This window comes from Notolepis coatsorum, assembly GCF_963971535.1.
Source record: "Notolepis coatsorum genome assembly, chromosome: 2".
NCBI classification, from domain to species: Eukaryota; Metazoa; Chordata; class Actinopteri; order Aulopiformes; family Paralepididae; genus Notolepis; species Notolepis coatsorum.
Genome location: NC_140166.1, coordinates 185,297,386 through 185,319,750, shown reverse-complemented (window position 1 = coordinate 185,319,750; position 22,365 = coordinate 185,297,386). Strand labels below are relative to the sequence as shown.

General features: G+C 41.4%; 1 protein-coding gene across 1 annotated transcript in view; it reads right to left on the bottom strand.

Annotated features, from left to right (window-relative positions):
• Window positions 1–22,365, bottom strand: part of ipo13b (importin 13b) — an 88,300-nt gene that overhangs the window by 13,685 nt on the left and 52,250 nt on the right. The window contains exons 11-17 of the mRNA XM_084308867.1: window positions 20,258–20,439; window positions 19,758–19,784; window positions 17,799–17,933; window positions 3,637–3,789; window positions 3,049–3,129; window positions 2,203–2,340; window positions 573–669 (exon numbers count right to left, since the gene is read on the bottom strand). Coding sequence (XP_084164993.1) covers window positions 573–669; window positions 2,203–2,340; window positions 3,049–3,129; window positions 3,637–3,789; window positions 17,799–17,933; window positions 19,758–19,784; window positions 20,258–20,439 — 813 coding nt within the window. The remainder of the gene's footprint in view (window positions 1–572; window positions 670–2,202; window positions 2,341–3,048; window positions 3,130–3,636; window positions 3,790–17,798; window positions 17,934–19,757; window positions 19,785–20,257; window positions 20,440–22,365) is intronic.

Here is a 22,365-nt window from a genome sequence, read left to right as displayed (position 1 = left end):
AAGTAGTTTGATTTAAGACTGATGGTGCTGTATGCATACTATTTTTTAAGGTTTGAATTTAATCAATACTTGGAGGCAGTGGTGGGAGGACGCGTGCATCAATCATGTGGTAATTTCTCTGCCCTACTTTGACATTTAATTTGCTATAATGAGCGATATAACAGTGAGCCAACAGTGAAGGGTTGAACTCGACAGTGAAGACAAATCTGACTACAATGGCCGGCCACTCCTCGTTTTCCAAAGGTGTCCCTTGGGCTGAGATGTTTGAGTATCCCTGCTTTATAATGTGGAATTGCAATAGTCTGTGATAGTCTAACCAAAACAATGAAACGAGAGCACTGGCTCTTCCTTATGTCTTGCAGGCTATAATAAATAGAAGGAAATAACATTCCCTCCCTTTCCTCTGCTACACTGAAATAGGCCTCTGGACCAACATATCTCTGGAAATACATTTAAGCCAAAAGAAAATATCAAGAACACTGAAAATAAAAGTGAGGGATACAATAATAACACGCGCGCACGCACACACACACACACACACACAACACTCTGGCCCTTCCTGGACCCCCTACCTTGCTGGAAGATGGAGAGCGTTACCGAGGTAACCAGCTCAAACAGAGCCTTGATGGGTGGGAAATGGGCTGTCTCACTGGCAAAGATGTGTACCATCTGAAACACCAAGATAACCACAGCATATAATCAGACAGAGACGGTCAGAGTTACGTAGGCAGCTGCAACCCAAGAAAGTGTTCCAGTGTGTGATTTGATACTGTGATATAATACAAATAATTACTACAAATTTTTTCCCTTTGCATTTGAATGCAGTAGAAAGCTGAAATGATATCCCTTGGGCCAATAAAATAAGTCAAAATCAATTATACTTAAAGGATAACTCCACTATTTTGGGAAATTAGCTTATTTAACATCTTCCCTGGAGTTAGACAAGAAGATGCATACCTTTTTTGTCTCTGTGCGTGCATTTTAGCTTTGGGAATAGATGCTCCGTTAGCATAGCTTAGCTTCATCACTGGAAGTGAGGCAGGACAGTAGCCTTACAGTGCCTTACAGTGTATTGCAAGGTCTGACATTGACCAAACTTGATATGCATGACCTTGGTGGGCTCTAGGTCAACTCCTGAAAAGGGGGTCAATGTCAGACTTTGCAATCAAAAGTTAGGGGGCTAATAACCCTTGCCATAATTTCAGTGCGCCCCTAACTTTTGATTGCAAGGTCTGACATTGACCCCCTTTTCAGGAGTTGACCTAGAGCCCACCAAGGTCATGCATATCAAGTTTGGTCAATGTCAGACCTTGCAATACACTGTAAGGCACTGTAAGGCTACTGTCCTGCCTCACTTCCAGTGATGAAGCTAAGCTATGCTAACGGAGCATCTATTCCCAAAGCTAAAATGCACGCACAGAGACAAAAAAGGTATGCATCTTCTTGTCTAACTCCAGGGAAGATGTTAAATAAGCTAATTTCCCAAAATAGTGGAGTTATCCTTTAAGTAAAAAGCCATGTTAACTAGGCACTCTCTCAAGGACCATTTCTTTCCATTTTCCAGAACCCTATTTCTTAGAACTAAATCCTGTTCATCATCATGACCTATGAAGCCTTTATTGCTGCCACAAAAGAAAGAAAAAAGGGCCAGCTATCTATTTGAAATGTAAAAACTAAAAAAAAAAATATATATATATATATACTATATTATCCATCTATTGATAAGATTTAGTCAACATATCTATACAAAATTATAGGGGAAACGATTGTGCTATTATTGACTTTTCCACACAACCGTAGTCATTTAATGGCTATATAGCCAGTAGCCTGCATTTATTGACAACCCTGCAAAGATAATATGCCCTTTCCAGAGTAGGGGCCTGGGGTGTGGTGCTGTATATACCTGTCGTGTGGTGCTGTATATACCTGTCGTGTGGTGCTGTATATACCTGTCGTGTGGTGCTGTATATACCCGTTGTGTGGTGCTGTATATACCTGTGGTGTGGTGCTGTATATACCTGTCGTGTGGTGCTGTATATACCTGTCGTGTGGTGCTGTATATACCTGTCGTGTGGTGCTGTATATACCTGTCGTGTGGTGCTGTATATACCTGTCGTGTGGTGCTGTATATACCTGTCGTGTGGTGCTGTATATACCCGTCGTGTGGTGCTGTATATACCTGTCGTGTGGTGCTGTATATACCTGTCGTGTGAGGTCCAGAGCAGGGGCCTGGGGTATGGTGCTGTACATTTGTCCCAGCATCTCACTCAGCTGAGAGACCATGGGAGCGAAGTCATGGAGAAGAGTCTTCACCGACTTCTCAAAGATGGCGCACACTGCCTGGAGCGCAGGGAGAGAACAATACTCATGAGTTAATATTAAAGGTCCCATGGAAAGTAAATAAAATAACTTTTTGGGCAATTTTACACAATTCCTGTGAGTCTATGGAACACATCTGTAATTTTTTTCCCAATACATTTAAATCCCTGAATCCCTCCCACCCATTTTATCTAGTGAAGCTGCTTCCCTGTGTGTGATTGTGTTGGCTAGCTAGCAGCTAACGTTACGTTAACGTTACGAGGGTGCATTGCAAAGCTTATTTATAAGCATTGAAGTTTTCACTGCACATAGAAACAGCGCAGGGGGGTAAAGCTGGGATTTATAAGCACTCTGGAGCTATGTTGTCAACACTTTTGAGGAAGTGCTGAGAGTGGAACAGCTGAAGGTCTATGCTGTCGAAACCGCTTCCGCATTATTTCCACTCGCTGCTCATATGTGGCAGATCAGCGCCTATTCACGTCAGCGAGCGAGTCAAATCAGAATGGCTCGTTTCAGTGGGGGGGGGGGGGGGGGGGGGGGTGTTGTCTCAGCTGAACTGAAGAAACAGAACTGGGTAGAGATTTCACATCTAGTCAGTGTTGGTACAACCCCACATTGCTAGAAAACAATGCAAACCACTGGAAAATGCCATTTATAAGATAGGGGACCTTTAATAAGTGAATAAGAGCGCTCATTTAGTACAAGTGTGTGTGTCCGTCTGAAACTCACCTCTACAACCTGTGAATCATTGAGCCACTTGCTGAGTACAGTCTGTATGAGAGCGAACACCTGCTGCAGGACCACCACCACCTGAGAGACGCACCACACACACAATTACAGACCAGATTTAAGGAACCCAAAAATAATAAAGGTTTTTTTCAATACATGAAAGAAAATATGATTCGAGAGATATTTGTAAATTTACTGTTCAAAAAGCTAAGAAAGGGATTAAAAGGAGGTGTATTTCTATTATTGGGGTTAACTTGTGGAACAATGCTGATATACAGTTAAGAATGAGTCATTCGCTTTTGGTTTTTAAGAAAATGGTTTGTAAAGCTATTTTTGAAAACTACAAAGGTGAATAATACTGTTTTTTGCTATTTTCTTTTAGAATATGAATAGAATACTGAGTCTTAATTTTGTTAAGAATATAGGACAGGCATATATAAGCATTATGCTTCAGTCTGTACCTTTTCAGTCACTGTAAAATCAAATATTGTTAAATGATTGTGTATATTGTATTGTGTGAGATGATGACTGAATAAACTACTACTACTACTACTACTACTACTACTACTACTACTGCCTCTGACTCACCGGGTTTGGACCAGGCGGGGGTGGGGTTGTTTTGACAGGTGGCGCTGAACCCTCCCCTGATTCGTCCTCCTGCTTGCTGATGTCGAGCGTTGTGAAAAGATTGGACAGCAGCCCCAGGATGTGGATGATCGCTAGCTTGTTGGAGGGATTTGGCTGCAGGGAGGCGGGGAGATAAACGAGAGGTTATGTACTGAATAGAAAGCTGTGAACAAATTGAAACATTGGAACTCAACAATTTCAGTGTAACATTTTTTATCTGAAATGAAGGTCAAAAGTCCTTTGTGTGCTGCTGCCCCAAGTCTCATAACCGTAGAACCAATTCAGAACCGAATGTAGAACTTCCAAAAATTTATAGGTATTGTGGTTGGATGGTTGCTGAAAATCGGATTTCTTTTTTTGTGGTTTTGAACTGAACAGCGATATTTTCTTACAATTTTGCATTGGCCCATTTAGTGCATTACCTTCTGCCTTATGGATTTGTAATACCACAATTCTATTTTTGAAATAATCCACAACAAACAAGAGAGGAATAATAATTAAAAAAGACAAATAATAGTATTCAGTTAGATCTCGTGTTGGCTTCAGCATCTTGCCTCACCTATTGCAGTCCAATAGCAAGACGCTGAAGCGTCCAAGATCCAACTAGGGTTACAATTCATAACCTTTGTTACATGATGTGTAGACGATGAGTAAACGAATGAAGCGACGGCTCACTCTCAAACAAACACAAACACACACAGAGTTCTCCCTCGGGTGACAACGGTAATCAAGGCTCGATTAGCAACGTAAGCATTTAATCACCACTCTTGTCTCCATGGTGATAGTATAATAGCACAGGACGATGGAGAGACGAGTCATCTCTACAGCACCTCGAACGCACAAACTCGGAAAGTCTTCGCAACACTTTCATACTACATAAAACTGCACACACCGTCTAATAATGTAACTAAGTGTTTCATGAATCAGTCAGACATGGCAGTAGCAGCAGCTGAGCAGACACTCTCTAAAAGCCATTAGGTTTTTTGCAAAGCGAGGCAGTAATAGCATAATCTTTGGTAATCGGTACACAGGAGTTATCCGACTCTCACACTAAACGTCCAGTAACAGCCACGAGCACAAAAGAGATTTTCACCACATCTGATCTCTGGTACATTTATGAAACTCCGATATGCATTAATTTGGTATTTCTGGAAGGTTTAACTGAACTTTTCCCTGTTTATAACAGGTTCACTCTGTACGAGTAGATAGTTGTGGATTTGATATAACGTGAAGAGCACTTGTACCGACACCTCTTGTGGCACCATGGTACTTCTCTTTATTTAACCAGGAAGTCCCATTGAGATACGAGATATTTTGCAAGGGAGACCTGGCCAAGATAACAGCAATAAAATGTGTGATACATTAGACAAGAACACAATAAAATTGCATGTATAGTATACAATATACAATAAATCACATAAAACAAAATAGTCTACATGATAGTAAAAGTGTATGACTGAGGGTAATACAGTAATTTTGCGTGTGAGTATTCTGGGATTCTTTGTATGCCTATGATGACTAAACCTGCCCATCCCTCATGGAGCTCCCGCTAGGTGCCACTGTTAGTCACAGGCACCAGACAAAGCACCTGATTTCCTAGGCTGATGTAATGGTATGGCCATAGATCAAACAGCTAGACAGAAAACAATTAGGAGATGAAGAAGCCTGGAGAGGAGGAAGGGAGGGAGAGGAGATGGAGAGAGAGGAGGTAGATATAGAAAGGAGGGAGAGAAAGATTGGTAGAGATAAATATAGATAGAAAGGAAATAGACTGAGAAAGAGAGGGGAAAACATAGATATAGAAAGGAGATAGAGAGGCAATAAATGGTAAATGGCTGCATTTATATAGCGCTTTATCCAAATCGCTTTACATTTACATTTTGTCATTTAGCTGACGCTTTTATCCAAAGCGACTTACAAGTTCTGTACGACATCAAGTCATCAGGAAGGGCACAACTCAAATTAGCTGAATAACAATAACAAACAAGTGTTGAGTGCTACAATGTAGGTTAGTATATTAGGACAAGTGCATGACAGTAAAGTTAGTTAGGGTTAGATTATTTGATTTATTTATAATTTTTTTCATTTCAGATATTGGTTGAAGAAGTGAGTCTTTAGTCGACGGCGAAATATTGGACGGGTTTCGGCTGTCCTAACTGTGGTGAGAAGTTTGTTCCACCATTGTGGGGCAAGGACTGAGACCGCCTGGCTTCTCTTTGATGACCCTCCCGGAGCTCGGATAGGAGTAGGTCTGAGGCGGCCGGAAGATGCAGAGCGTAGGGGTCTTGAGGGTGTGTAGTTAGAGACCATTGACTGGAGGCGGGATGTTGCTCAGAAGGAATCTGCAGGTTCTGGTTGTCGCTGCGATGTGAGCGGAGAAGTTCAACTGGTCGCCGAGGACAACACCAAGGTTCTTGGCGGTTGGGGACACGCATTCTCGACTGTGATGGAAAGGTCGGTCAGGGAGGAGGATTTGGTCGGCAGGTGAAGCAATTCTGTTTTGCTTAGGTTCAGTTTGAGGTGGTTGGTCGTCATCCAGGCGGAGATGTCAGACAGACAGGCCAAGATCCGCTCAGAGACATGGATATCCGAGGGAGGAAAGGAGAGGAAGAGTTGAGTATCATTGGCATAGCAATGATACGAGAAGGCATGAGACGAAATAATGTTACCCAGAGATTCAGTGTAGAGGGAGTAGAGAAGGGGTCCAAGGACCGAGCCCTGGGGGACACCCGTCCGCCGGGGGCGGGAGGCTGACAGGGTCCCTCTCCATGACACTTGGTAGGAGTGGTCCTTGAGGTATGATGTCAGCGCAGAGCCAGCCACTCCCATTCCTGCGAGGGACAGGAGGAGAATCTGATGGTTGACTGTGTCGAAGGCTGCAGACAGGTCTAGGAGAATCAGGACAGAGGAGAGGCCTTTCGCTTTTGCTAAGTGAAGTGCCTCTGTGACCGCAATGAGGGCCGTCTCTGTGGAGTGACCAGTCCTGAAGCCTGACTGATTAAGGTCAAGGAGGTCATTCTGTAAGAGATAATCAGTAAGTTGGTTGGATACAGAAGTGTTTTAGACAGGAAAGAGAGAAGAGAGACAGGACGATGGTTCAAGGTTGGTTTTTACCGCTTTACAATTTGTTCCTCACATTTTACCCATTCACTCACACACGGAGGAGGCAACCATGCAATGTGCCAACCTGCTCATCATGAGCAATTAAGGGTTAAGGACTTGCTCAAGGACACTTCGACATGCTGCCCGGGAATCTAACCAGGAACCTCCGGATTACCAGATGACGCTCTACCTCCCGAGCCACAGAGATAAAGAGAGGGAGGAGATAAATAGATAGGGGGTTGGTGTGTATAGAGAGAGAAAAGAGATTCCAAATCAGGTGAACGGTGTAGGAATTACAACAATTTCTATGTGCCTCCTCCATTTTAAGGGACCAAAAGTAATTGGACAATTGGCTGCTCAGCTGTTCCGTGGCCAGGTTTGTGTTATTCCCTCTCATTATTTCATTTACAAGGAGCAGATAAAAGGTCTAGAGTTAATTTCAAATGTGGTATTTGCATTTTGAATCTGTTGCCGTCAAGCCTCAATATGAGGTCCAAATAGCAGTCACCTTCAGTGAAGTAAGACATTAGGCTGAAATACAAAACAAACCCACCAGAGAGATAGCAAAAACATTAGGTGTGGCCACGTCAACTGTTTAAAAGAAAATTATGTATTTAGCTTTATTTAACCAGGTTTGTCCCAATCGAGATCCAGGATGTATTTTACAAGGGAGACCTGGCCAAGAATAGCAGCAACACAAAGTTTCAACATACACACAGACATTACAGATAAAAGTAACATTACAAAATGGTCAAATAAAACATTTGCACACAGAAAACGTGGTTACAAATGGCATCACCATAGCCTTACAGTAAATACATTCAGTGTTACCAAGCTTTGAATCTTCAGATCGGACTGGAGATTGTTCCATGCAGTAGGTGCGGAAAACCTAAAAGCTTTCTTTCCCATTTCTGTTCGGACTTTGGGAACAGCAAAGTAGGCTTGGGCGGCATCGTTTTTTTCACACCGTCATACTATGATGACATAATACCCCGGTATACGGTATATGACGGTATGACTTTGATTTTCATCAGCGGGGGGGGCAAACTACTCGAATGCTTTATAACCTAGTCATTGATTTAGTTCAGGGTAATCTAAGATTAGCCGCAGAGCTAACGCTAGTTAACGTGAGCTAACGCTAGTTAATCAAGCTCACAGAGAGAGATAAACAGCTGACAGCGGATAGTACAGGACGGTACAAATACAATAAAAAAGCGGGTGGGAGCTGTTGTGTAAACCTTGTACTCTTTAGTTCACATATAATAAGAGACAGATTATTTGCTTGCTCCACCAGTGCACCACAACAACACACACCAACTCTCGTCACAACGCTTTACGGTATTTTCACAGCACTGTCGCAACATTACCGTAAAACGTGAACACCGTTGTGACCCAGGACTGGTCTCGCCCTCTGCTGGCGCGTGTCTGCACTACACTCAAAACTCCGTTTCACTGTAATAGAAACTGAAGCGCATCTGTGATTTTGACTGTATTGATTTTCAATACGTCGGGATTTCTAAATACCCTGGTATACCGTAATACCGTCATACCGCCCAAGCCTACAGCAAAGTGCATAAAATCCTTCGAACGGAGATTGTAATTTCCACCATTCAACTATAAAAGAGACGATAAAGGTGTGGCCACATCAACAGTTTGGTACATTCTTAAAAAGAAAGAATGCATTTATAAGTTCAGCAACACCAAAAGATCCGGAAGAACACAGAAAACGGTGGTGGATGACAGAAGAATTATTTCCCTGGTGAAGGAAAACATTTGGCCAGATCAAGAACACCCTTGAGGGTTGGCCACAAGATGTAAACCAGACTAGATTAGAGTTTACCAAAATACATCTTAAAAAAAAAAAGCCTGTACAGTTCTGGAACAACATCCTATGGACAGATGAGACAAAGATGAACTTTGTACCAGAATGATGGGAAGAGAAGAGTATGGAGAAGGAAAGGAACTGCTCATGATCCAAAGCATACCACCTCATCAGTGAAGTGTGGTGATGGTAGTGTTATAGCGTGGGCATGTATGACTGCCAATGGAACAGGTTCCCTTGTATTCATTGATGATGCGACTGCTGACAAAAGATCAAGTGTTTCTGGCAATAGTATCTGCTCATATTCAGCCAAATGGTTCAGAACTCAGTGCTTCACAGTGCCGGTGGACAAGAAGTGGAATGTTATGCAATGGCCAAGTCAATCACCTGAACCCAATTGAGCATGGATTTCACTTGCTGAAGACAAAACTGAAGGGAAAATGCACCAAGCACAAGCAGGAACCGAAGACAGCTGCAGTAGAGACCTGGCAGAGCATCACCAGGGACCAAACCCAATGTCTGGAGATGTCTATGGGTTCCAGACTTCAGGATGTCATCGACTGCAAAGGATTTGCAACCAAGTATTAAAAGTGACTATTTTCTTTATGGATTGTTAGTTTGTCCAATTACTTTTGGTCCCTTAAAAAGAGGGGTGCACATGTAGAAACTGTTGTAATTCCTACTGTTCACTTGATTTGAATGTACAGTAAATACCCTCAAATTAAAGCTTTTAAAGAAAGTCTGCACTTAAAAGCACATCCTGATTGTTTAATTTCAAGTCCATTGTGGTGGTTCACAGAGCCAAAATTGTAAAACAAATTGTCAATATCCAAATATTTATGGACATGACTGTATGTATATATATATATATATATATATATATATATATATATATATATATATATAGAGAGAGAGAGAGATAGAGAGAGATAGAGAAAGAGGTAATAAGATAAATAGATATAGAAGGGGTGTTATATCTAACTATAAAGGAAGTGATGTATCTCCGCCTGTCTGCGTGTGTTCATGCATATCTAACTGTTCATCCGATCTGCTTCCTGCTCGGTGGGTGTATTGCTGAGCACCCAGTGGAGTACAGTGTTGACATTTGGTAGAGTATGAAGTTGATCGGATGAGCAGTTCTTGAGAACGCTGCAAGCAGCACTTCTGGGGGCCAAGCAATCTGCCCGCTCCGAATGGGCACGCGTTCCAAACGACCATGCGCTCCAAACGACCATGCGCTCCAAACAGACATGCCCTCAAACAATGCTGAGTGAGCAGCAACACCGGGAGCCAAGCAATTGGCCACGCCCCAAACGGACACTGCACTAGTAGAGATAGATAGATATTAGGGGTGTAACAATGCATCGCAATACATCGATCCTAAGGTGACAATTCAACTGCATCGATTTGAAAATATTATAATCAATTATAATCTATTAGAATCGCAATTTTAATGTGTGCAGTGTTATGTTATTCTCATGTCCGTTACAGCCAAAACAGCGACATACGCTACTGCATCAACGTTATGATCAACAAAGGCATTCGTTTTGTGGCATTAACGTTACATATATATTACTATTGATAAATCTAGGTGTTCTAAAATCTATTGCTATTGATAAGACTAGAATAAGTTAAATTAACTTAAGGTTACTGTCTCGGAAAAGTCTCGAGTAGAGGAATGGCAGACTTTCCGGAAGTAAAAAAGCAAATAAGAGCTTCCAATTGGTGGTAAGAACAGCAGAGGTGGGTGTAAGCGGTGTGACCTAATTGGCAGAATCGACTGTCAATCAATGGTCTACCCGACATGCAAACTCATAAACAATGTTTCTGTACTGGAGGTGTATAGTATTTCAATAGGCAACCCTGAAAGGATTGTTTTTCTAGAAGAGCAACACTAGCCAAAACATAGGAATTGTATGCATAAAATGGGCAAAAGTAAAAGTTAAGTGACTGTTACTTTTGTAGCAGGAGTTCAATGTCGTTGCCTCTTTTGTTAGGCCTAGTTGTTGGCTACAACTTTGCCACAGTAGGCATTAATCACTTAATACATAAAATGTCTGAAATCTAAAATCTGGCACTTTTTGGGAATAAAATATCCTGTTAACTTAAAGCTTGGTGTATTGTTTTTATTGACCATTCATGGAGGACCCTGATGTAAACAAGACAAAGTATTTTTCTGGTCTCCATCCTCTTAGCAGTCGTTTGTATTGAGCAGTACTGTATTGTACCCATTCTGCAATCTGTTAATAAAGTTTTCAATCAATCAATCATGCTGAGTGAATCAGTTCCCCCAGCCACATTTGTGTATACATTTATTTTTTTGGGGAAATAACTGATGAAAATTTATCGAATCGCATCGTGGTCAAATGAAGAGATTTCATGATGCATTGAATCGTTGCCTGAATAATCGTAATTGAATCATTGTGGCGTCGAATTGTTACACCCCTAATATAGAGAGGGGTATAGGTGTGTGTGTGTATATACATATATATATATATATATATTAGGGCTGGGACTTTATCGCATTAATTTCGATTAATTAACTACAGAAAGAATTAAAAACAATTGATGCATTTAATCACATGATGATTTTTATTTATTGTGTAAGAATGTTACCTTTCAAAGGAGACCAGACTCATGCATGTGCTATAAGTATAAAGTATAATAAATCGCAAATTACTTTTTTCTTAGTCTGGTTTGTTCATAAAAAAAAAAAAAAAAAAGAGAAATTGAGATCAATCAAGAGTTTTTTCCCCCAATGGTTCTGGAATGTACTTGAAAGTACTGCGTTTTACTGTTACCTCGAAAGTGCTTGAGTTTACAAAAGGTCCTTTGCGCTATATGTATATTATTCCTAAAATTGCTGCACTTTGTTAAAAATTGCATTGATCGGTTGGTCTGTGTAGTAGCTAATACAGGATTTCGCTGCTTAAACGTATGTATAATATTATATTCATTGATTCACTTGTATACCAAAATGTATTTGAATTGAAAAATATTTATTTTCGCATCAAATATTGATATGTGATTCAAATGTGATAAATTTCAATTAATTAACCAACATCTCGAATTAATTCGATTACAATTTTTAATCGAGTCACACCACTAATATATATTATATATAGAGAGAGGGGAGATAGAGAGGTGATAAAATAGATGGATATATAGAGGGGAGGTGAAAAGCGACGTCCGGTTTGAGAACGAGATGTAAGCGGTCACGTTTGGTCAACGCTCCGCTCCCGTTAACGTTAATTTCGCTTCAAAACCCTCTTTGTACAACACTAATGTGTTTAAACCTCAACGTATATATTAACTAAGACCTTCTACTAACTATATCAACAAAAAGAATCAACATGGGATCAAAGAAAGAACCTGGAAAGAGACACGGAGTAGACAATCTAACGGACCCAGCTGTGACGCGCTCCGTGAAGGAGATAGCAGTGGAAATTGAGAAGAAAACATCCGACAATACCACCGATTCCAACGCTCCAGCAACCTCATCCGAAACAGACATGGAGAATACACCACCCGATTTCGAGTCTCTGACTAATCTGATAGAGGACTTAATAAAGGACTTGACCAGGGGGAGCTCCCGTAGCTCACCGCATATCTCGGCGCTATTTCTGCGTCGGGGAAAACCGTGCTCGTCACGGATCTGGGGGACACTAGTTCGATTCCCGGACCCGCCGTCATTTCTCAGAATGTCTTCCCCTGCTCTACATCCCATTTCAACCTGTTTCTGTCGGTCATGCTTGACCAGAAAAGCGATAAACGCAAAAAAATAAAGTTTAAAAAAAATAAATAAATAAAGGACTTGACCGACAAGGTGGATAAAGCTGACGTCAAGGCTGACGCTTTTAAGTTATATATCGAGGCTAAATTCGAAGAGTTTAAAACAGCGGCTGCAAAACAAACCGAGCGTATTACTGCAGTTGAAAACACTGTGGGCGAATATACACTGAAAGTCGAGGAGAGCAAGAAGGCTCTTCATGAAGAAATCATGGAGCTAGTGGGGGAGATGCAACAGGGTGACAAAGAGCTTTGGCAGAAGATACATGACAACAACGAGAAATCAATGGAGAGGTTGCTCGAATTCGAACGTCACTCTCGTAGATTTAATATCCGTATAGTGGGATTGGATGAATCAGTCAAATGCACAGACGACTCATTTCAAGTTTCAAGTTTCTTTAATAGTTGTCATACAGAAGTACAGAATACTTTCATACAAAATGCTTCTTACTGTTACGCTCCAGAGACTGTGCTAGACAAGATAGTATCAAATAACATAGTATAGCATGTAATTTAGAAGAAGAAAATGAGGTCACAGTGTTCGGTATAGACATATGTACAATGTTCTGAGTTACCGTATAATATACAATACTATGCAGTGTACTAATGTACAGTACTATATAGTGCAAAGCAGAAATGGGATGAGGTACAATTTAGGTACAATTTACAGTAAGGTGTACAAGTTGTAGTGCAATCCTTCATCAATAAATATAAAGTGTGGGGAGTGGGTGCTACAGTGTGTTTGTTTAAAGTGGGTGTGTGCTATAAAGTGTGTGGAGTGGGTGCTACAGTGTGTTTGTTTAAAGTGAGTGTGTGCGTGTGGATGTGTGTGCTATGTGCGTTTGGTGGTTGTTGTTGTGTAGTGTTCATTGTTCGTTTAGCAGCCTGATGGCCTGGGGATAGAAGCTTCTTCTGAGTCTTTCTGTGCTCGCCTTGAGACTCCGGTATCGCTTGCCTGACCGCAGCAGTTCAAAGAGGCAGTTGTTCGGGTGACTGGAGTCTTTAATGATTCTCTTAGCCTTGCCCTTGCAACGCTTGTTGTAAATGTTCTGGAGGGTGGGGAGCCCCCCTCCAATTGTGCGTTCGGCTGAACGTGTCACTCTTTGTAGTCTGCTTCGGTCTTGTGCAGTGCTATTCCCAAACCAGGAGGTGATGTTGCCGGTCAAGATGCTCTCTATTGTGCATGAGTAGAAGTTCTTAAGGATCTTCTGACTGACTTGGAACTTCCTTAGGCACCTGAGGAAGTAGAGGCGTTGTCATGCCTGATGGGTTCCATCAGTGTTAGTTGAAATTCTAGGTAAAGATATCCTCCCTACAATACCGATAGTGGATCATTGTAACAGAATCGGCACCCGAGACCCCAGCGGCAACAAAGTGAGAGTGATCATTGCTACTCTGCGTAAAACTGAAATAAGAGACGCGATCATCAGGGATGCACGTAAGCAATGGGGAAAACTGAAATACAAAGATAAACCAGTGTCGTTCTACGAAGATTTGTGCACGGAGGCTATAAACCTACGAGCCCGTTACAAGGATGTGATGCAGCAGCTCTATAAGAAAAATCTCCATCCCAGCAAGGAAAGAAGATATTACTTACCTGGGTTCAATCCTAGAGGCAAATCTTTCCTGTGAAAAAAATGGCATCCAATGTAATAAAAAAAAGTCAACCAACAAACTCGATTCTTGTACTGGATCTGTACCGGATCTCCTCACTGGTAAACAAGAATACCCTGAAGACTCTGGCAGGAGCACTCATTCAAGGGTACTACGACTATGCTTGCACGTTGCACCTCATGGTACCAAAGCACCTCAAAGGCGCTAAAACAAAATTACAAACATCTCAAAACAAACTGGTCAGACTACTGCTTGACCTTACTCCTAGAACCCACCTCACCCCTGCCCACTTTGACAACCTAGGATGGCTTAGAGTAGACGACAGAGTACAGCAACTTGCAATGGGCCTGGTCTACAAGATACACTACACAACCAAGGTACCCATGTACATGTCAAAATACTTCCCAAAGGTCAGTGAATACCACGATCACAACACCAGAGGGAGCTCCACAAATCATGTTAAACCCAGATTCGGCTCAAACAAGGGACTAAACACGTTTCGCAATTATGCCACATCAATGTGGAACGCACTACCCAAAGCTGTTAGCGGTACTGGAAAAAAATGCGGCGCGTTACTATGAATGAATCTGTTTCTTTCATCAGACAGATCTCTGCGCCGAGAGGCAATAATATGTTCTTCCTTGTTTAGTGGGCAGTGCGCGAGCCAAGCATACATGCTGACGATTGGCTGAGGCTGAGTAAAATGTCATGGTAAGCCAATCAAAGGTAGAGGTGGGCGGGTCTAACGCATCGAGAGTCTGAGCCACAACACAAGCGATTCAGTCAGCGGAGACCGCGGGTCTGTGTAGTGTACAGTACAAATAATCTAAAACGAATCCAACAGAACAACATAATAAGCGAGCAGTCAGCGTGAGACAGCGGTTCACTCTTGTGTTGCAGCGCAGGGCAGTAGTGGCTCTACTGCTGACAGGCTCAACCATAGATATATCTATGGGCTCAACATAGTGCTGCACTTCCTGGTTTAATAGCACAGTCTGGTGCGCAGAGATATATATCTGTATGTCATGCATGTCTTAAATGTCATGATTAGATTGGTTTAGAATGATTCGATTAGATTCTTATATCTGTATGTTGTGTATGTCATGAATTGAAAATGGGGGACCCTGATGTAAACAAGACGAAAGTCTTTCTCTGATCTGCATCCCCTTAACAATTGTGTGTATTGAGCCGTACTGTATTGTACCCATTCTGCAATCTGTTAATTAAAATGTTCAATCAATCAGTATATATTTGTTATTTATTTTTGGTATAGTGCTTAACAAGCATAATTTAATGTTGCCCAGTTGTGGCCTGTTGAGGGGCAATACATATCAAAAGTTCCAAAACATCTATTGTATTTGTATGATCCACTAATATATAAACATAGTAATTATAATATCTACATACATGGCATTTGATTGGAGGCTAGTCTCACTTTGTCCCACAGCAACATTAAAATAGTTTAGATTTGTGTATGTTGTTTATGTAAAAAATATATATTTTTATAATTTGTAACCGAGTAAGTAATTTAGTAACTTTTTGGAAGAAGTAACTAGTAACTGTAACTAGTTACTTTTTAAAAGAAACTTGCCCAACACTGGTCATACTCCCCTATTCAATAACAATGCACTCCTGATTGGAAAACGACCTATAAGATACCCTAAATGGGAAAAGCAGGGCATACACACATTAGGAGATGTTTTCAACAAACAGGGTTTTTGTAGCTATAAAGACATACATAAAAAATGTTATCTCACCAGTTCCACATATAATTTTTACGCAGTTATTGGTTTGTTTGAAGGCTCATGGAGTCCCATTAAGGATACCAATTGAGCACCACAGATATCACAAATTCTTCTATGAAAGAGAGACATCGAGAGGTTTCGTATCGGATTTTTATCATCACTTACTAACGTCCTCGTATGGAATCCTCCCCCTACACTTAGTCTGGAGGAGGGATATACCAGACTTGGAAATACATTTTGATTGGCAAGAAGTCTGGGCAAACGTTCGAATTGCGTCACATAACCCGGGCCATCAACAAATTAATCTTAATTATATTCATAGGACATACCCGACTCCTATACAATTGAACAGAATAGGACTTAAACAAGACTCCAGATGTTCCTTATGTATAAATGGGGATGAGGGTACATTTATGCACATGTATTGGGATTGCCCACCAGTTAAGATATTCTGGAAAGAAGTGTCCCAGCAATTATCAAATGTCTTATTTCTGAACATACCTGTACACCCCTCTGTATTGCTGTTGAATGATGTTTTTCAGTTTGCAGCCCCTATACAGCTAAAGAGACTAGTTTTATCTGGTCTCACAGCGGCTAAAAAGCTGATAGCATCACGATGGTTTCAATCGGAAAAAATGTGTCGGAAGGTATGGGTTCTTACATATCTCGATGTGATTTATCTAGAAATATCTACAGCAAGAATTTTAGGTGTCAGTGAAACCAAAATTGCAATCTGGTTAGAAGTGGTGGAGAGAATAAAAGCTAGCATATGAATTGTAGTGCCTGGTTAGGAACGAATGATAATGGATGGATTGTCCAAGTGGGGGTCCGGGGGGGGTGAGCGAGCGAGAGCATATGTATGTAGGGTATTAGATAGCAAGTATTAGGTATATATCTCGTATACTACATTTATTTAAATGGTGATTTCATTGGATGTTTACTGTTAATGCCTGTGTGTCTAATTTTATGTTATGTTTAAAAAATACAAAAAAAAAAAAAAAAAAAAGAGGGGATGTGAAAAGCTTAATCTAAACTGACAATCGCTATTCACACGAACAGAGGCCTTTGCTGACAGTAGAAGAATGGATGGGGAGAGAAAGTCTCTTTAGTTTAGCAAAGATAATGTCAAGTTATGTATTTTTAGAGAATGTCAGATCCTTATTTTTATCTCACAATATTAAGGTCTGTGCATAGTGTACCCAAGCTTCATTAAACCTGGCATTTCAGCAGAGTATGTCATCTTCTGTGTGTGTGTGTCCTCCATTTGTATTGACGCCTTTTCATCTGAATATAATACCTTGTGTCACTAATGTGTCTTTTCCCTTCTACTGGTATATACCGTATGTGTGTGTGTGTGTGTGTGTGTGTGTGTGTGTGTGTGTGTGTGTGTGTGTGTGTGTGTATCAGTGCTGCCAACTGGTGCATCACCAGCCTATGGCACAGGGCCAATTCCAATCTAATACTACAGAGACATGTTCCACTGCAGTGGCTCCACACAGATCCCAAGCCTGCTCTCATGGCCACAGTCCAACAGCGTGTGTTTCCAATTCCCATACACAGATTCATTTGTGGCGGCCCACCACAAATACATTTCCCCAACTGACACTATTATGACTATTGCACTATTGTCTTCATCACTGGTGAGCAGGGCTTGAAATCGAGGGTGTCCCGATGTCCCGGTGTTGATAGAAATTGTGTCTGGGATGGATGGTACAAAAACAGACTTAGGGACGTTCCTGGGACAGGAGATTCACATAAAACCTCATTATTTTGGATTTCAGACGGTTCCACCTCAGATCAGGATTGGTGTGGTTCTGGGACGATTGTGATTTTTAACTGAACCCTTGCACTGAATGACTCAGTTTTTACATTTATTGGACAGCCCAGCATGTATTTGCAGTTGTGAGTCAATCCAAATCACTTGGGAGTGTGAATGTGAAATATCACACTGTTCCTCTGCTCGTCCGAGGAAAGCGTCGGTTGCGATTGGAGGATCAAGAAAAGCCCAAGATAACCCAAGAATCTTGTGGGGAAACACTGCAAGCACTCACCGTCTCATCCGCTAGCTTCTCCAGCTGCTGGATGTATGGGGTGATGAGGGAGTGGAGGTTTCTCAGTATCTCTTCCACTGGCAGGGCGGAGAGCAGGAAGCCCAGCGCCTGCATCAGCCACATGCACTGACTCGTCTACGAGGAAAGAAGACCAGAGGCTTTAGACACAGCTCCCAAACAGCCCTCTCACTATTCCATTACAAATACTTCTTTCTGGACTGCACTGCACACAATGTACTAGAAACCTCCTAGTGCACACATCGTGCTATGATGCCTGAACTTCCCCAAGGGGATCAATAAAGGAATATCTTATCTTATCACACTCCTCATATCACATAGTCACATCACACTCCTCACATCACACTCCTCACATCACACTCCTCACATCACACTCCTCCCATCACATAGTCACATCATCACTCCTCACATCACTCCTCACATCACAGTCACATCACACTGCTCCCATCACATAGTCACGTCATACTCCTCACATCATAGTCACATCATACTCCTCACATCACACTCCTCACATCATACTCCTCACATCACACTCCTCCCATCATAGTCACATCATACTCCTCACATCACCACATCACACTCCTCACATCGTCACATCACACTCCTCACATCACATAGTCACATCACATAGTCACATCACACTCCTCACATCACATAGTCACATCATACTCCTCACATCACACTCCTCACATCATACTCCTCACATCACACTCCTCCCATCATAGTCACATCATACTCCTCACATCACCACATCACACTCCTCACATCGTCACATCACACTCCTCACATCACATAGTCACATCACATAGTCACATCACACTCCTCACATCACATAGTCACATCACATAGTCACATCACACTCCTCACATCACATAGTCACATCATACTCCTCACATCACCACATCACACTCCTCACATCGTCACATCACACTCCTCACATCACATAGTCACATCACATAGTCACATCACACTCCTCACATCACATAGTCACATCACATAGTCACATCACACTCCTCACATCACATAGTCACATCACACTCCTCACATCACATAGTCACATCATACTCCTCCCATCATAGTCACATCACATAGTCACATCACACTCCTCACATCACATAGTCACATCATACTCCTCCCATCATAGTCACATCACACTCCTCACATCATACTCCTCACATCACATAGTCACATCACACTCCTCCCATCATAGTCACATCACACTCCTCACATCACACTCCTCACATCACATAGTCACATCACACTCCTCACATCACATAGTCACATCACATAGTCACATCACACTCCTCACATCACAGTCACATCACACTCCTCCCATCATAGTCACATCACACTCCTCACATCATACTCCTCACATCACATAGTCACATCACACTCCTCACATCACATAGTCACATCACACTCCTCACATCACATAGTCACATCACACTCCTCACATCACATAGTCACATCACACTCCTCACATCACACTCCTCACATCACATAGTCACATCACATAGTCACATCACACTCCTCACATCACATAGTCACATCATACTCCTCACATCACATAGTCACATCACACTCCTCACATCACACTCCTCACATCACATAGTCACATCACACTCATCACATCACACTCCTCACATCACATAGTCACATCACTCCTCACATCACACTCCTCACATCACATAGTCACATCACACTCCTCACATCACATAGTCACGTCATACTCCTCACATCACATAGTCCCATCACACTCCTCACATCACATAGTCACAGCATGGCAGAAGGTGCTATTCTCAACGTAAGGCTGAAGCCAACCGAACTATTTTATTTCACAACGTTCCGACGGTAAAGTGTTAAGCACTGTGAGGTATTGTTTTTTTTTATTTATGGAGCTGGTTGTTTAGAGCCAAGGAAGACAAGAGGACAAACACTGACCTTGTGGATCTGCTTGATAAGCACCTCCTAGAGACAGAGAGAGAGAGAGAGAGAGAGAGAGAGAGAGAGAGAGAGAGAGAGAGAAAGAGAGGTTGAGAGAGAGAGAGAGAGACAGTTGAGAGAGAGACAGAGAGTGGGAGAGAGATTAAAGAAAGAAAAAACAAATGGTTAGAAAGATGTAGTGACATTGTTTTGAGGCAACATGAAAATAATGGACTTAATTCAGGCTCAAAAAGCTACTCCGAAAATACCCACTTTGAAGTGACTTCAAAGATGAAATATTATTTATAAGTAGCAGGAATATTTGAAAAGCCTAGATCTCTTTAAGCCTTTAAACCACTAACTATGTAAACAAAACAAATCGCTATTAACTCAGAACTGACTAACAAATTATAGGAAGAAATTAAATGAAGAGCGTAATGGCTTCCATTTATAAGGCAAGTTAACCAAGACACACACACACGAAGATACAGACCGAAGATACAGACACACACACACACCTGAGAGACGGCTACTATGTTGGTAGCGTAGGGCGGCAGGTCGTATTTACACTCCCGGCAGATCTTCTTGAGCGTGGACACGGAGGAGACAGAGAGGTCAGGGTTCCCCAGGGCCTGCAGCACCAGGGGCAGCACGTTGCTCAGCATCACGGGGTGGTCCGCCAGCCACTCTGCTAGAGCACCTGAACGTGCAAACACACTACTCTTAAAGTGTACAGGTGCGAGAGATGATGCTCGTGTGTTGAGCCATTAGAAAAGCAGGTTTCCCATTGAAGCTAATTTAATAACTACCCCATAATGGCTCTACTTTTATTTGGGTATGAAGCTCCTCTCTTATCATATAGCAGTATATATTCAATTATTCATGATATAATATATCCATTTGTCAATAATGAGCAAAAATTCAAATGGACACTACAGTACCAGTATTCAAAATACAAATAGACAAAATGACATGGAGGCAATCTATTGGTGTCCCATACTGTAATCATTAGCTGTTACATCACATGTATATTACCTATAGTGAACATGACAGTGTGCTTTACATCACATGTATATTACCTATAGTGAACATGACAGTGTGCTTTACCGCACATGTATATTACCTATAGTGAACATGACAGTGTGCTTTACATCACATGTATATTACCTATAGTGAACATGACAGTGTGCTTTACATCACATGTATATTACCTATAGTGAACATGACAGTGTGCTTTACATCACATGTATATTACCTATAGTGAACATGACAGTGTGCTTTACATCACATGTATATTACCTATAGTGAACATGACAGTGTGCTTTACATCACATGTATATTACCTATAGTGAACATGACAGTGTGCTTTACATCACATGTATATTACCTATAATGAACATGACAGTGTGCTTTACCGCACATTACCTATAGTGAACATGGCAGTGTGCTTTACATCACATGTATATTACCTATAGTGAACATGGCAGTGTGCTTTACATCACATGTATATTACCTATAGTGAACATGGCAGTGTGCTTTACATCACATGTATATTACCTATAGTGAACATGACAGTGTGCTTTACATCACATGTATATTACCTATAATGAACATGACAGTGTGCTTTACCGCACATTACCTATAGTGAACATGACAGTGTGCTTTACATCACATGTATATTACCTATAGTGAACATGACAGTGTACTTTACCTCACATTACCTATAGTGAACATGACAGTGTGCTTTACATCACATGTATATTACCTATAGTGAACATGACAGTGTGCTAGGGCTGACATTCAAAGCTTTTTTTGGCAATCGAAGCTTCGGGCCGAGCTTCGATTTTAATTCGAAGCTTCGGGGAAAAAAAATAAATTCTCATTTATATACTATATTTTTTGTATCTTATGTTGTGGGATTTGTACAGCACTTTGGTAAACTTTGTTGTTTTTAAATGTACTCTATAAATAAAGTGGATTGGATTAATTAATTAAGTAGCCCCTTTCGTGACTGTGACGCAGCCAACAAGGTTGCACTCGGCTGCGCTGCCTGGGTGCAGTGGGGCTGCTCTCACAGCCAACGACATGACATTACATAATTATGTTGCAACCTTCGTCTATCAAGCAAACAATTATATAAATATTTATATGTAGTTGATAGAGACAAAGGCAGAATTCGACTTAATTAAGCACGTTTTATTAAGACATATTTTTATATGGGTCGGGACACTTTAAAAAAGCAGCACAATGAACAAAAAACTGTCCGACATAGTCTTAAATAACAAACGGCATTGCTTCGCTTCTTCGTCGACATGTCTGCTGCACATGTCCTTGTTTTTTTCAACACAGATAATCTCCACCTGCTTGTTGTAGAGAGGTGGAGTCGAGGCGCCGCTTACTTTCGTTTCATTGGAATGGAGGCGGGAAGGCGCCGCTTAGTTTCGTTTCATTGGAATGGAGGCGCAAGATTTGAGGCAAATCTTTTTTTTTATTTGATGTAATTTTCTTTTTTTCGATTTTTTTTATGTTCGAAGCTTGTGCCATCGAACGAAGCCTCGAAGCTTCGAAGTATTTAAGATAGCCCTACAGTGTGCTTTACCTCACATTACCTATAGTGAACATGACA